Genomic DNA, 17,406 nt, shown 5'->3' with positions numbered 1-17,406 from the left:
AATAATGTGGCTAACAAACTAACAACAAAGCTAAAGAAGAAACAAACTACAAAATTTGAGAGACTGCGAACCAAACGAAATATGATCTTCACTCACAACAATAAACAAGAAGATTGGTTTATAAACAATACAAATGTCCAGTTCCCGAAAGAAGTGAAAGAATTGTTGGCGAAGGGACCGAAATTCGGAGTACCTGTGGAAAACAAAACGTTTCCTCTTTTTCAATATTTAGCTGATGGAGAGGATTTGGTTCAGACACTTGAAAACAAAGAGCAAATAGAAGAGGCGCGGACAAAGCTCTCTCTACTTATAAAAAGCCACTCAACAAGAAACAAAAAAAGTGCAATAGATAGTGCAATATCTGATACAGTGGCACAAACAAGAAAGTTTTTGCAGAAAAATAAAAACATTAGAATTTTGACATCAGATAAAGGTAATAAAACGGTCGCAATGGAAGCAGAAGATTATAACAATAAAATGAAATGTATTTTAAATGACTTGACAACATACAGAATCCAAAGACAAGATCCGACATCGCGATTACAAACCAAAAACAACACTTTAGTCGAAAAACTCTTTAGAACGGAAATTATCACAAAAGCGGAGAAAAAGAAACTTAGCACAAACACGGCATTGCCCCCTAGAATATATGGTCTCCCTAAGATACATAAGGAAGGAATACCACTGAGACCAATTTGTTCTGCTGTCGGATCACCTGCGTATGGATTATGCAAATATATTGCAGAAATATTGAAAAACACAACGGCGGCTTCAGTATATAACGTAAAAAACACATTAGAGTTTAAAGAACGAGTAAACGACACAAACATATCTGACAATGAAAAGTTAATTTCCTTTGACGTGGTTTCATTATTTCCCAGTATACCGATACAACTAGCACTTGACGTAATACAAGAAAAATGGACAACGATAAAAGAATTTACGAAGATACCCAAACAATTATTTATGGAAATTGTTCAATTTTGTATTAAAGATAACAGATATTTTAAGTTTAATGACAATGTATATACGCAGTTAAAAGGACTGCCAATGGGATCACCTACCTCCCCAGTAATAGCGGATATAGTCATGGAAAAATTATTGGAAAAAACGATGGATAAATTGGAGCACAAACCAAGATTACTTACGAAGTATGTTGATGATTTATTTGCTATCGTAGAAGAAAATGAGGTTGAAAATGTACTTAACACATTGAACTCTTTCGACAAAAATATAAAATTTACAGTGGAACTCGAAAAGGACGGAAAATTGGCTTATTTAGATGCAATAGTAAATAGATTAAACAATAAATTAAAGTTAAAGTGGTATAGAAAACCAACATCATCGGGGAGAATTATTAATTATAATTCAAAGCATCCTAAATCAATGATATTAAATACAGCAATGGGCTGTATAAAGCGGATGTTACAGACTTCGGACCAAATTTACCACAATGAAATAAAGAAAGAAATATTTACAACTTTAAAGAACAACGATTTTCCAACATACACAATTAAAAAATTATTAAGTAGAGTAAACCATGCTATTAGTCAACAAAAACCACAAAAGTCAGTCATTTTCAAATCTCTCACGTACGTACCTCAACTCTCCGAGCGCCTTGCAAAATCGGATTGTTACAATAAGGAAAAAATAAAAATTGCCCATAGACCGACTAATACTTTAAAATATTTATTTAATAATACAAAATCAAAAATACCACAAAACGAAAAAAGCAATGTTGTGTACCAAATTCCGTGTAAAGGAAGTGGCAGAGAGCCGTGCAAGAGTGTCTATGTAGGCACAACAAAATTGAAATTAAAATCCAGACTTTCACAACATAAATCGGATTTCAAATATTGTCATACAACTGATAACCCAAAAACAGCACTAATGGCCCACTGTTCATCGAGTGGGCATTCGCCTAATTTCGACGACGCGAAAATTCTCCAACAAGAACGAAATTACAATAAGAGATTTACATTGGAGATGTTACATATAGTAAACACACCGTCGAATATACGACTTAACTTTAAGAGTGATAGCTCCGACTGCGCGCATATATATAAGCACTTATTAACTAATAAACAGTACCAAACTCCGCGTCACACAGGGCAGACGTGAAAATTAATGTATGTGAAAAATAATGTATTTTTATTATTATTTTTTAATTAATTAATTTTTTATTATTTTCTTACGTTTGAAGTTTGTTAATTTGTGTTTTATTTATGTTCATCAACAGTTTTACCCTGAGGACGGTTACCGTGGAGTAACCGAAATATATTGGTTAGAAAAGAAAAACACTTGTGTTTTATTTTTACGAAAGTTGACCTAAAGCCAGCCTAACAACAAAGTTTAGTTACATAAAGGTCGCCAAATAATTTTATTTAATCTGAACTCACTTTATCTTGGTATTAAAAATGTGCGAAATCCTACTATGACCATGCCCACTTTTTCGATCTCGAAAAGTTCGAAAAATGAAAAAAATGCCATAATTCTATACCAAATACGAAAAAAGGGATGAAACATGGTGATTGGATTGGTTATTTTGACGCAAAATATAACTTTGGAAAAAACTTTGTAAAATGGCCGTGACACTTACCATATTAAGTAGAAGAAAATGAAAAAGTTCTGCAGGGCGAAATAAAAAGCCCTTGGAATCATGGTAGGAATACTGTTATGTATGTAATACATACTATATAAATAAATTAGCGGTATCCGACAGATGATGTTCTGGGTCACCCTGGTCCCCATTTTGGTCGATATCTCGAAAACGCCTTCGCATATACAACTAAGGGCCACTCCCTTTTAAAACCCTCATTAATACCTTTAATTTGATACCCATATCGTACTGTGGCGAACATCGTACACTTTCATGTATGTAGTATTGACGGTCTGAACAAAACAAAGCATTATAATAGTTAGTATTACGCACCGAATGTAACACGAACAATGTATCGATTTTAAGATATACATATATCGTTAGCACTAATTTTGTAATTACTTAATCCAACCCGATCTCTTTTGATTAGACCACGCGGTCACGATAAAGGATTTATTAAATAAATAGTCTTTTATTGTGGTAAACAATGCTACAAACTGGTGACCCCGACGGTGCGAAGGCATTGAGCACTGGACAGCCCGCTTTAACAACAGCAAATAGCGCGCACGTGGAATACCCAATAGTTAACAAGGTATCTGTGAAGGTACCCCAGTTTTGGCCGGAACAGCCGGAAATATGGTTCGGCCAGGCAGGCGCAATTTGGAGTTTCTGGTGTTTCCAGCGACAGTTCCCGCTTCAACACAGTTGTAGCTGCGGTAGAATCGAATGTTTTAGCTCAAATTTCGGATGCTATTTTGAATCCACCTGATAGCGGAAAATACTCTAATCTAAAAAAATGTATAATCAAAAGATATTGCGAAAGAGCAGAAAAAGGCTCGAAAGCTACTATCTGAAGTTGATTTAGGCGACAAACGACCAACACAAAAAAATTAAAGTAACTCAAGAATTTTTAGTCACTTTGGCTGCAGCGACTACCACCGGAGGCACGAGCAATACTGCAAGCATCAGACGCACAACTGCCGGAGTTAGCTAAGTTGGCCAACAAAATTCTTGAGGTTGGTGATTTTCAGCACATATCAGCAATCTCTACCCCAAAATCAGCTGTGAGTGAATTAGCAGACATCAGCCAACGAATTGAATGGATCGAAAAGCAAGTAAGTAAATTTATTCAAAACGGTGATTATAGACAATCAATAGACGATCGTCTGGATCGCGATCAAGTTCTGCAAGGCGCCGTAGGCGATCGCCGACTCCAAAACGTGACAACGGCGAGTACTGTTGGTACCACGAAAGGCACGGGGTAAATGCCAACAAAATGTCGCAGTCCTTGCTCGTACCCAAGTCTTCAAAAAACTAAATGCATCTTCTGATCACACGAGCAGGTTGGAAGAAAGTACTCCTTGTATAGCTCGCCTTTTAGTCAGAGACAATATTTCGAAAATCAGTTTTTTAGTAGACACAGGTGCTAACGTATCGGTTCTTCCAGTGCGCTACGCAACATCAAATATAGTCCATAACGCTTCCACCTATACTGGGATCCGATTTTTTAAAACATTATGACCTTCTGGTTGACATTAGAAAGGGGGTGTTGCTGGATAGAAAAACCCTGCTTCAATCTAAAGGCGTTACAACTCAAGGAGATATTAAACAAATTTTCACTTACAATGTGCACGAAAATTTCGGTAAACTACTACAGGACTACAAAGAACTGCTAACCATAAATGCAAATTTAGGGCCAACTGACAGTAAAGTCACGCATCATATTACGACAACAGGACCTCCCGTTTTCGCACGACCACGAAGGCTGTCAGGCGAGAAGTTGCAAGCGGCAAAGAGGGAGTTCGACTACATCATGGAGAAAGGCATTTGTAGGCCGTTCAAAAGTAACTGGGCCATCCCACTGCACCTTGTAAAAAAATCGGATGGCGAGCGGAGGCCCTGTGGTGACTACCACGCTTTAAACGCGATAACGGTGCCAGATAGGTACCCGATACCGTATATGCATGATGTGACTAGCATTTTGCACGGTAAAACGATTTTCTCCGCCATCGATCTTCAAAGAGCGTACCACCAAATTCCGATAGAACCGAACGACATACCCAAAACGGCTATTTCAACGCCATTCGGTCTTTTTGAGTTGGCGTTTATGACATTTGGCCCAAACCTGTCAGCGCCACATCCATAGCGTGCTTAAAGGCCTCGATTTCACTTTTTCGTACATTGACGATATCCTGGTAGCTTCCAGTTCAGACGAGGAGCATGAAATGCACTTGCGAGCCGTCTTCGAACGCCTTTGTAAAAACAACTTAACGATTAATGTCGCCAAATGCCAGTTTGGCAGAAAGGAGTTGACTTTCTTGGGACACGCAATCAGTGGACTACGTATTAAACCACCTCCCGAAAAGGTGGAAATTATACGCAAATCCCAGCTACCAGCGGTAGCGAAAGACCTAAAAAAGTTCTTAGGCATGATCAACTTTTATAGAGCGTTTATTCCTAATGCGACAAAAAATCAACAAACTTTGCAGCAATTAATACAGGGTAATGGAAAAAATGACAAAACGCCTATAAATTGGTCCGCCGAATCAACAGCTGCTTTCAACGCTTGTAAAAAAGAGCTAGCCAACGCTACCTTATTGAATTATATGGCACCAGCTGCGCAGTTGACGCTTAGCGTCGACGCCTCCGCCGAAGCTGTAGGTGCCGTATTACATCAAATCATCGACGGGCAGGTACAACCATTGGGTTTTTATTCGAAAAAGCTCACAAAAGCGCAAATAAAGTATAGCGCCTACGATAGAGAGCTGACCGCCATATATCAGGGAGTACAACATTTTAAATACGTTTTGGAAGGCAGAGAATTTGTGATATTTACTGACAACGAACCCTCAGTATTCGCCTTTCAGCAGAAGAGCGAGAAAGCTTCGCCAAGGAGAGAACGACAGCTGGATTTCATCAGTAACTTTTCAACTGATATACGACATGTGCACGGCCGCGATAACAACATTGCTGACATGCTGTAACGCATCAACGAAATACAAACAAACATCATCGATTTCGAACAGCTGGGGATAGAACAAGAGAACGACGCTGAACTTAATGCTTTGCTGAATTCAGGTGAGAATAAATCAATTATTTTGAACAAAGTTTGTATTCCGGGTTCAAAAAAGGCCATTCTCTGCGATCTATCTAAAGATAAGGCACGACCTTTCGTACCCAAATGCTTTCGAAATGAAGTACTACTAAAATTGTATAATCTTTCACACCCCGGTATCAGAGCAACGCGTAAGTTAATTGCAGTGCGCTACGTATGGCCTGGCATGCACACAGATGTTGCAAAGTTCGTTCGTGGATGCATGGCATGCCATTACTGACATCCAATGGTTTCCGCTATTGCTTGAGGTGCATAGACCGATTTTCACGATGGCCGGCGGCCATACCACTCACCGACATAACGGCAGAAAGCGTAACGAACAGTCAAATTGGTGGATGGATAGCATTGTATGGTGTGACACAGAAAATCACCACAGATTTAGGCCCCCAATTTGAGTCCGGCGTTTTTCGAGAGTTGAAACGTTTATTGGGCGTTCAACATTTACGTACAACGCCCTATCATCCAGAGGCCAACGGCATAATCGAGCGTTGGCTCCGTACTTTAAAATCTGCTATTAAGTGTTGTGATAAGAAGAATTGGAGCTTCGTTTTACCACTCATTCTCCTCGGGATGAGAACTACGGCGAAAGCTGATATTGGGGCAAGTCCAGCCGAAATGATGTATGGTTGCACCTTGCAGTAACCAGGAGAGTTTATACAACCTAAAAACCTACAAAACAATGAAACTGAGTTTTTGCAGTTATTACGTAAAGCAATGGGAGAGCTTCCTATGGCTAAAGCATCACGCCATTGTAAAGACAGTTCGTACGTGCAACCAGCATTACATGATTGCAAATTTGTATTCATCCGTGTTGATAGATGACGATCTCCGCTAGAACCCGCATATGAGGGCCCGTACAAAGTGATTGACAAAAACGACAAATATTTCATGGTGAAAATTCAACAATGTAGTTCAAAAATCTCCATCGATCGGGTAAAGGCTGCATACTTTTATGATGATTCTTCAACCACCCGAAGCAGATCAAAAACTTCCACGAGCAATAACGAAACGCAAAGGGAGTATAACGAGAAGGTTCGTTATCGTTAACTTCGTAACTAGCAGGGGAGTATTGTGGCGAACATCGTACACTTTCATGTATGTAGTATTGACGGTCTGGACAAAGCATAATAATAGTTAGTATTACGCACCGAATGTAACACGAACAATGTATCGATTTCAAGATATACATATTAAGCTGGGTTGATTTGCATGGACGAAAGTTAACTCATATCGCGCCATCGACTTTCCGATAGATTTTGGGCTCAGGAAAAAAAATTCCACTAAGCATACCCAAAAAAATAATTTTCGAGCCTGCAAAATTTGAGTTTTTTGACTTTTTTTCTTTGATTTTTAAGGTTTTTTTCGTGACCTACTTAAAAATTTTTCATTTGAATTTAAATATTTCATGTATACCCTGTCCGACTCATAATTGTCCGCTAAAAACTTTGGGATAACAGTTTAAAAAAAAATTATTTTGGGTTTTGAGGAGTGTTTTGGTGAAAAAATTTATTTTTTCGCCATTTTTTAAGGGTTCCTTCGATTTTTTTCATTTTCAAGGCTCCAAATAATTTTTTATGTATATGTTCCCGTTAGACCCACCAATAAGTATACCAAAATGATCAGGGGACGTGCTAAGTTGATTTAGTCATGTCCGTCTGTCCGTTTGTTTGAACGCAAACTAGTCCCTCAATTTTTGAGATATCTTGATAAAATTTGGTAAGCAGGCATATTTTGATGGGGGATTTGACATTTGTCGGAACCGACCGGATCTATAGCATATACCTCCCATACAATCGATTGCTCAATAAGAGGGTTTTCGCAATTTCTGCCTCATTTTAACAGCTAGCAACATCAAATTTTACCACAAGCTTACGTATTGGGCATAGATTGTTGTCTAAAAAAATCATCAAGATCGGACATATTTATAATATATAACCCATACATCCGACTGTTCAGGTAAGAGGATTTTCATAATTTTTGTCGAAATCGATGTTTAGTCCGATCTTGATGATTTTTCAGACAACAATCTAGGCCCAATACGTAAGCTTGTGGTAAAATTTGATGTTGCTAGCTGTTAAAATGAGGCAGAAATGGGGCAGAAATGGCGAAAACCCTCTTATTGAACAATCGATTGTATGGGAGGTACATATATGCTATAGTGGGCCGATCCGGTCGATTCCGACAATTGTGCCTGAAACCCTTAAAAAAATGGCGAAAAAATAAATGTTTTCACCAAAACACTCCTCAAAACCCAAAAAATATTTTTTTTTTTTTTTTTTCAAAAAACTGTTATCGCCAAAGTTTTTAGCGGACAATTTTGAGTCGGACAGGGTATACATGAAAATTTTAAAATCAAATGAAAACTTTTTAAGTAGGTCATGAAAAAAACCTTAAAAATTAAAGAAAAAAAGTCAAAAAACTTAAATTTTGCAGGCTCGAAAATTATTTTTTTGGGTATGCTTAGTGGAACTTTTTTTCCTGATCCCTAAACCTATCGAAAAATCGATGGCGCGATATAGGTTAACAAATCGACCCAGCTTAATACATATATCGTTAGCACTAATTTTTTAATTACTTAATCCAACCCGACCTCTTTTGAGTAGACAACGCGGTCACGATAAAGAATTTATTAAATAAATAGTTTAGTGATACAAACTCGTTGTTGTTGTTGTTGTTGTAGCAATGCTCGCCCCACCTAATAGCCGCGACCGATCACAAATTGTCATCAATATCCTCTAACGGGAGTCCAAGGAAACTTGCCGTTTCAACAGGGGTGGACCATAAGGAAAGGGGTGTTAGAGGCGTTGGTTCCACATTACAATTAAAGAGATGGTTGGTGTCATGTGGGGACACATTGCAAGCAGGGCATACATTTTGTATGTCGGGGTTGATTCTGGATAGGTAAGAGTTTAACCTGTTACAGTATCCAGAGCGAAGTTGAGCAAGAGTGACACGCGTTTCCCTGGGGAGTATGCGTTCCTCTTCTGCGAGTTCTGGATATTTTTCTTCAAGTACTGGATTCACCGGGCAATTCCCGACATAAAGGTCCGACGCCTGTCTATGGAGTTCACCAAGGACCTGCTTGTGTTTTTCCGCTTCATACGGCTGGGTTCTCAGGTGACGTATTTCCTCAAAATGCTTACGGAGATGACTCCTTAGGCCCCTAGGCGGTGCTGGTTCGTCAATCAGATGTCTGTTGGGATGCCCAGGTTTCTGGGTATTCAACAGAAACTGTTTGGTCAGCATCTCATTTCTCTCCCTGATGGGGAGTATTCTCGCCTCATTATGCAGATGGTGTTCTGGGGACATACAAACTCGTTTTTTATTGTGGTAAACAATGCTACAGTACAAACACATTATAGTTACCCCTGGTCCACCTTTACGGCGATATCTCGAAAAGGTGTCCACCTATAGAACTAAGGCCCACTCCCTTTTAAAATACTCATGAACACCTTTCATTTGATACCCATATCGTACAAACACATTCTAGAGTCACCCCTGGTCCACCTTTATGGCGATATCTCGAAAAGACGTCCACCTATACAAATATGGCCCACTCCCTTCTAAAATACTATTTAATACCTTCCATTTCATACCCATGTCATACAAACATATTCCAGAGTTACCCTAGGTTCATTTTCCTACATGGTGATTTTCCCTTATTTTGTCTCCAAAGCTCTCAGCTGAGTATGTAATGTTCGGTTACACCCGAACTTAGCCTTCCTTACTTGTTAGTAATTATATCATACAGCATCGGACCTTCGTCTTTATTTGGAATTTCCGCTGATATAATGAGCTACATGTCATCGGGAAGAATTTTATCTATTAGCCAAATTAAAATATGCGCGTGAGGTAAACCTCACTTTTGCCATTCAACAGTAAACATATAGCATCTAACTTTTCCAAATGTATCTTGTTTTGTAATTAAACTCATAAGTTGGTGTAGTTTGATATGGAATACTCTTGACACAATGTCATGGCGCTCACTTGGTCGTTGATTAGGAACAATTCGTTTTTGATTTCACTCCACTCTGGATTACATGTGATTGTTATAAATAAGTCACGCCTTCCATCATGACCGACATATAAGAGGGCATCTTGTGAACGTTCATGCAAATATCGATGCGATCCAGTAAATGAAGACGGCAAAAGTACTAACTGACCAATATTTTCAGGATTGCAATCCTCGTTAACAGCATCTCTTAGATTTATATAATTATCTGCACGCAACGTCTTTTGGTGTGCTCTTATAAAATTCAACCTTCTGGTCATCATTTTAGCAGCCATGTCCACACAGTATTGGTTATAGAGATATCCATATCTATGAAGCGCATTTAAGCTATTTTCTCTAATCATAACTTTATATGCATAAAATTGCATACATGAAACTGTTTTTTGTGGGTTAGGTGCCCACTGGTTGGAGAAGTTTGATGTACATTTATGCTGTAACCGTCCTCACCATTTAAAAATATGATAGGGTATTGCAAGGGGTCATATGAAGGATGAACTTCTGACACACGATGGAGAGTGTTATCGCGGGACTGTAGGGCATTATCGCGAGGACCAGCATTTTCGTCAACTATCAATACTGCGACCTCGCCTGTAGTCGGGGCATTATAACGACCACGGTGTTCATTAACAGGGCGTTTGTCGGCATGGATTACAACACCATAGTTATTCGAATTAGATGGCATACGCTCCATTGAAGTCATAAAACTTCGAACATATACATTATTTTCAAGCAGAATTTCTTGAATTAATTTCAAAATATCACTTTGAAGAGTTGGTGCAGCATTTTGGCGCAACGAAAGCTGTTCCTCTTGGGAAGAAGAATATATTTGTAAAAATTTTGGAACCATGTTGGGCGGTGGTAATAAACTTCCAATAATATGGTACACTTGTCCATATATTTTTTCCAGGCAATGTTTTGCAGCATACAATCATTAAATACAATGAAGTTTGAAAAAGACATACATACGTTTCTTGATTTGCGCGCGCTAGCTTCCATATGTACCTATGTACAATGTACATTGTACATACATCACTCTCTTTGGCTGTGAGTATATGTATCTCTTCACAAACACAAATCTGTTTTTGTTGGCCCGATGTAGCTTGAGTTTGGGCATCAAAAAGCCTTATGCTTTCATTATTTGGGGGTTTTCATCAACTTTATCCTAAAAATAAAGGGCTTTAGTTTGCAAAAATTTAAAAAATAAACAGCGCAGGGTGTTCATTTGCGTCAATACTTTCTTTAAAAAAAAAATCATAAAAATCGTTTTGGGACGTTTTGAGATTAGCCGTGGCGGGGCAGATTGCTTGTGGATGAACACAAGCGGCCGAAATGGGAGGAGCATCTAAGTCGTTGTAACTTCTCTGTCGGTGTGGGTAAGCTTTGGTCCACCGTAAACTCCCTATCGAATCCGTCCAAGCACAACGACACAATTTGCATCGCCTTCGGCGATAAAGTGCTGTCGGATGCGAAAAAATGCGCGAGCGCTTTTTGCCGACAATATATAATGCATTCTACGGTTGACAAAGTTAGACGGAGGGCCAATAGTCACGCGCATAAACAAATTCAGCGCGTCCCCAATTACCATCACCGCCAAAGAGGTTGAGGATGCTATCGGTCAAGTTAACCATCTAAAGCAGTGGGCCCAGACGGCCTAGCCGATGCTTAAAAGCCCAGGAAAAGAGGGTTTCAAATATTTAGCACATTTCTTCAGCCTGTCTCTCTCCACCTTTGTCATCCCCAAAAAATGGAAAATGGCCAAGGTGGTCCCGCTACTAAAGCCTGCGAAACCAGCTAATATAGGAGAGCCATATCGCCCGATATCTCTCATATCGCCAGTAGCCACGACGCTTGAATCCATTTTGCTCCCCTATTTCAAAGCAAATTTGCAACTAGCCTGTCATCAGCATGTCTTTAGAAAACTTCACAGCACAACAACGGCGGTAAATGCCATTAGCACCCAGATAAATTGCGGTTTAAATCAAAATCCCTTGCCATAGAACAGTACTCGTTGCGCTAGACCTATCAAAAGCTTTTGATACGGTCAACCATGGCACGTTACTGCAAGACCTGGAACGGTCTACCATTCCCCCAAGTCTTAAAAGGTGGACCGCAAATTAGCTAGGTGGTCGGCAGGCATCGGTGCAATTCAGGAACGCAACATCCAAACCAAGAAGAAATAAACAAGGGGTGCCACGGGGTGGTGTCCTATCCCGACTTTTGTTTAACTTCTACATATCAAAGCTACCTTCGCCACCAGAAGGAGTTCCTATCGTTTCCTACGCCGATGACTGCACAATAATGGCCACAGGCACAGGCCCACAGATCGATCAGCTTTGCAACAAAATAAACGGCTACCTCCCTGATCTCTCCAGTTTTTTCAACTCGCGAAACCTGACATTATCACCGACTAAATCATCGGCGACCTTAGGTACAATATGCACGACCCAAATGTGGACCATTTTGAACATCCACGTCAATGGCACTACGCTACCAACTGTCTTACACCCCTAAATCTTGGGTGTGACTTTCGATCAAGATCTAAATTTTGGTGAGCATGCAGACGCAATTGTACCGAAAATCCAGAGCCGTAATCAAATCCTCAAATCTCTTGCTTGCAGTACTTGGGGAAAAGATAAATAAACGCTCATTACCACTTACAAAGCAATTGGCCAGCCGATCGCATGCTACGCGTCCCCGATATATATGATCGCTAAAACTACTCACTGGAAGAAGCTACAGACCTGTCAAAATACTGCCCTCAGAACCGCCACGGGTTGTCTTCGTATGTCCCCAGAACACCATCTACCTAATGAGGCGAGAATACTCCCCATCAGGGAGAGAAATGAAATGCTAACCAAACAGTTATTGTTGAATGCCCAGAAACCTGGGCATCCCAACAGACATCTGATTGATGAGCCAACACCGCCCAGGAGCTTAAGGAGTAATCTCCGTAAGCATTATGAGGAAATACGGCACCTGAGAACACAGCCGTATGAAGCAAAAAAACACAAGTAGGTCCTCAGTGAACTCCACAAACAGGCGTCGGACCTTTATGTCAGGAATTGCCCGGTGAATCCTGTACTCAAAGAACGATACCTTAAACTTGCAGAAGAGGAACCCACACTCCCTAGGGAAACGCGAGTCACTCTAGCTCAACTTCGATCTGGATACTGTAACAGGTTAAACTCTTAACTATCCAGAATCAACCCCGACATACAAAATGTATGCCCTGCTTGCAATGTGTCCCCACATGACACCAACCATCTCTTCAATTGTAATGTGGAACCAACGCCTATAACACCCCTCTTATTATGGTCCACCCCTGTTGAAACAGCAAGTTTCCTTGGACTGCCGTTAGAGGACATTGATGACAATTTGTGATCGGTCACACCTATTGGATGGGGCGTAGCACTGCTAGAACAACAACAACAACACGAGTCGCCCTGGCCCAACTTCGTTCTGAATACTGTAACATACGTAATGTATGTCCTGCATGTGATGTGTCCCCACATGACAGCAACCATCTTTTCAAATTGTAATGTCGAACCTACGCCTCTAACACCTATCTCCCTATGGTCCGCCCCTGCCACATCTACGCCAGTGAACACAGTAAAAGAGTGACGGCGACGTTCTCCAAAAACGACTGCGCTGTCGTAGGCGTGGCTCAATCACGCTAGCAACGGATTCATTGTCGATCACCAAGCGACAACAAGCGGATCTACGAGTTTATGGTGATAGCTCGAAAATAGGTTTAAACAAACCGAGATATCACGATCCCACGTAGACGCAGACTGAGCCGTACCTATGTGTGGTGGCTTCGTCTGGTCTTATACGCTTAAGGCTGCGCTCCGTCGATCCGCTACAGTCGATGCCGAGGCGACACGCAACAGCGGCAGCTCACACCACGGCAGAGCAGCAACAGTTGCAGATCGTCAACGGTAACGAAAGCACGTCAACGCAAGTAAGCACAAAAGGCACCGACAGAGGTACACCGACGCGAAGCTACGGAGCGTCAACAGTACAATACAAAAGGAGAAGTGAAGTACATGAAGTTTAAATATAGATAAGTAAACATTGAATTTATAGTGTATATAATCAGTTCTACACAAAGTTTACATACGACTTGCAAAGGGGCCCCAATGGTTGGAATGAATTTGTTTGTTTTGCGAAATCGCTTTTGGCTGACCTCCAGAAAGTTGCCTTTCTAGACCAGAAATAAGGTTGAAAATTTGTATTTCACTCATCGTATGTTTATAGGTGCCCCAACGCAACTAAACTTCGAAAAAGACGGCAGGTACACTTTTCTTTGTCATTGATTTACCTTCGCTTGTTGTTATTGTGCTCATTGATTTCAAAGCCTAGTTATTTTCATGGCCTACTATGTGCTGTAAAACTCTTACTTATACATTTGATTAGAAACATACTATTATGAACAAAAAACTGTAAAACCATTTAAAATTTGTCGTTTTTAGTTATAATATGTAATTTTACTAAAGTTGGGTATATTAAAAAAGAAATAAAATAAATATGTAAATAATGAGCTTTGTAAAATCGCGATTATTTTGCTCAACTTCTTGGGGCTGGGGGCACCCCAAAACGCCATCCTACGAAAATAATATTTGGTGGTTTTGGTTAACTCTTATAAAGACAACTTTTCATTGTTAGGCCATTACGAAAAAAAAAAAAAAAAAATTCATAGGGTATCACTCCACCCTAATGTATAAATTTCTTGTACGGAACCCTGGACACGGCGAGTGTATCCCAATACTTATTAAAGAAGCATTTGGGGCAAGGAAAAAGCTTCATTATAACCTGAATCAGGACTTGGAAAGCTTATTTTGGATTCAATAAATAGCATAAGCTAGTCGAGTTTTAAACAGGCTTAAAACAGATTCTTATTTTTAAACTTGAATTAAAAGGGTGTGTAAGAAAAAATGTCAGCACTATCGCAGGTGTTTGAAAAGATCCTTATATTTTCCGAATGAGGCTTTATTAAAATATACTTCCACCTGCCTCAAACATTTTGCGTTTTTAAAAACACGAGCCGGTGTATTCAGTTGCCGGTGTAATTTTTTCGTCTCTTTAGTGTCTTGGGACACATTTTTTCCGTTATTCTAGTGTACATAAATAGTAATTTACCTGGAAGTATTAATTTGCTGCGGCAAAGGTTCAGATTGTGTTCTTTCAAGTTTTCGATGCAAATTCATATTTCCAAAGTTTTCTAATAGCGTGGTTACAAATGTTTCAACATTTGGATTGTGCTGAGGCTGAGGTTGTGGCTGTGAAATCGTTCTTGTCAAGCCGGTGTGGGACCGACATTGATCAAGATCTTTTTGGCAATCCAATTTTATAATTTTTTCTATCGGTTTGGTAGATTTGTCCATTTCTGATTTAATATCCCCTACATTGTTGGCAGATTGATTTGACCGCATATTTTGCACTTGATTGTGTGTCTGGTTGTGAAAATAGACAAAGAAAATATATGAATTTATGATATCTCGATAAATGTATAATATTCGCATACAAAAACAATAGAGCAAATTATAACCAGTTGTTAAAATTTGGAAAAGCTAATGAACGCTATAATAAGAGGAAAATCTTATTATTCAGACATGAGTTTGACTCACCAAAGCAGGTTTAGACCAAAACCCCAAAAGTATAAAAATTCGAGAAATAGAAATCTTAGACACTTATGGTATTGAACAAAAAACAGAAGCTTAAACTTACAGTTGAAAATCAAAGAATGAAAAATTTCATTGGAATTCGATATACGCGAAACTTACATTGAGCTTCACGCAATCTTATACATATATATTTCATAACAAACTGAAAACCAGATTTTTCCAAAAATGCCCCATGAACAAATATTCACGTATACTTATATTAGCCGTATTTTTTACACGCATATACGTTTACGTTTGCGCGTAAAAAACACCTATCCTCGCTTAGATATTGCTTAGGAGACCCATCTAGCGGCAGTGGTTAAGTAACTAGCTACAGAACAGGGTGTACCTAAAATCGGAGACACAAAACTCTGGTGGCCATAATGTATAACATATAGCTGAATCGGTTGCGATGAATTGTGTTCACGCACCATTTTAAGAGATGATACATAGAATTAGTGTAGAGGTGAAACATAAGACACATATTTAAGTTACATCTGAGTAACTTGTAATGCGTATTAAAATTTAGTAGGACAAATTTTATGCGCAACAATGTCAGAGGTGTATTTAAAGTTTGACGCTTAGCAGTCCATATAAAGTTTAAGCGTAAACGTCTATAGATGTAAAAAAAAACACAGTTATTAATAGCTTTCTAAGAAGTATAACTAAAACCAAAAACTGAATTTTTTTACCACAAATAATAATTTATTTTTTTCAGGAATGGCCGAATACAAAATTGTATTGTTTTTTTTTTTTATTTGATGTGTTTTGAAACTTCAAAGCGAAGCAATAGTATGCTAAATTTTTATTTCATCGGTACATACATTTGTTTTTATCTAAAGGGTAATCCAAAGTGTCCGGTGGGACATTTTGACTCAACTTTAAGTAATTTCTCTTAAGCTAATAATTTTAAAATTGTTATCACCTTAAGGCAAATATTGGTCTGATACGAAACTTATGAAATATAAAGCTTAGGTTTGTAAGTTAGTAGTGTCGGGTGGAACAACGAAATCACCCGCCTATGTAAGTGGATGAATTCACTTTCCAATTTCAGAGAAATTATAACGAACTTTACAACATTGGCTATACCAAATGTTTAAATGAAAAACTAAGACACAATTTGTACTTAAACCTAGCTTGTATGTTTTACAAAGCTCGTTTTAGCTTGTGACGGGTGGGCGAGTCACATTGGAAGCATATGTTTTCTGAATAAATTTCAACTCACTGCTTAGATATAAATATTTATTTTATCTTTGATAAACGCTTTCCGCGCTGTAACTCAGAAATGGTTGAGTCCACGAAAAAATACTTCGTGCTGGAAGAATTTCATGATGTTAGACTTTGTACATAGCGCAAAACACGAGCAAGCCGCAGAAAGCGAGATATTTGCTAAGCAATAAATTTTGCAACCTTTGCTTTCGAATTTCTCAAAACGCGCATATGCGATTTCATGTAAATTTTTTAACAGAATATTATGACTTATGCACGGCTCTATCAGTTTAAAATTTGAGTCTCAGATGCTGGCTGATAGGAATAATGTCCGAATATTCTAACAAAAAATATGGCGGATAACGGAAGGCTTCACGACCGGGGCAGATTCCTGCAGGAATGATAATGGTAACTTGGTTACTAACGTTAAGATTGTGCTTAAGTAGTGCAGGGATAATTTCTTCTCCTTGCTAGGTTGCGAGGGAGAAGACCAGCCTAACACCGTTATCACTGATTGCGGAAAACACACTCCGGAACCCAAGTACTTATGACGAAAGAAGAAACCAATATCAGGGCTAAAGGATAACAAAGCGACAGGTAATGACGGACTCCCCGCCCAGCTGTTCAAACAGGGAGGCAAGGAATTGACAAAGGGCATGCGCCAACTCCTATGCAAATTATGGTCGGACGAACGCATGCCAGATTGGAATTTAAGTGTGCTCTGCCCAATCCACAAAAAAAGGCGATCCCGCAAACCGCGAAATCAACCTGCTTAATATCGTGTATAAGGTTCTATCTAGCGTAATGT

At 39.2% G+C, this 17,406-nt stretch overlaps 1 protein-coding gene across 3 annotated transcripts in view; it reads right to left on the bottom strand.

The window, feature by feature from the left end:
- Window positions 1-17,406, bottom strand: part of Tis11 (Tis11 zinc finger protein) — a 292,416-nt gene that overhangs the window by 90,823 nt on the left and 184,187 nt on the right. For all 3 annotated transcript variants that reach the window (XM_067782402.1, XM_067782405.1, XM_067782404.1), the window contains exon 2: window positions 14,866-15,179. In XM_067782402.1, coding sequence (XP_067638503.1) covers window positions 14,866-15,179 — 314 coding nt within the window. The remainder of the gene's footprint in view (window positions 1-14,865; window positions 15,180-17,406) is intronic.

This window comes from Eurosta solidaginis, chromosome 4 (genome assembly GCF_040869045.1).
Source record: "Eurosta solidaginis isolate ZX-2024a chromosome 4, ASM4086904v1, whole genome shotgun sequence".
Taxonomy (NCBI): Eukaryota; Metazoa; Arthropoda; class Insecta; order Diptera; family Tephritidae; genus Eurosta; species Eurosta solidaginis.
This window is presented reverse-complemented; position numbering and strand designations above follow the sequence as displayed.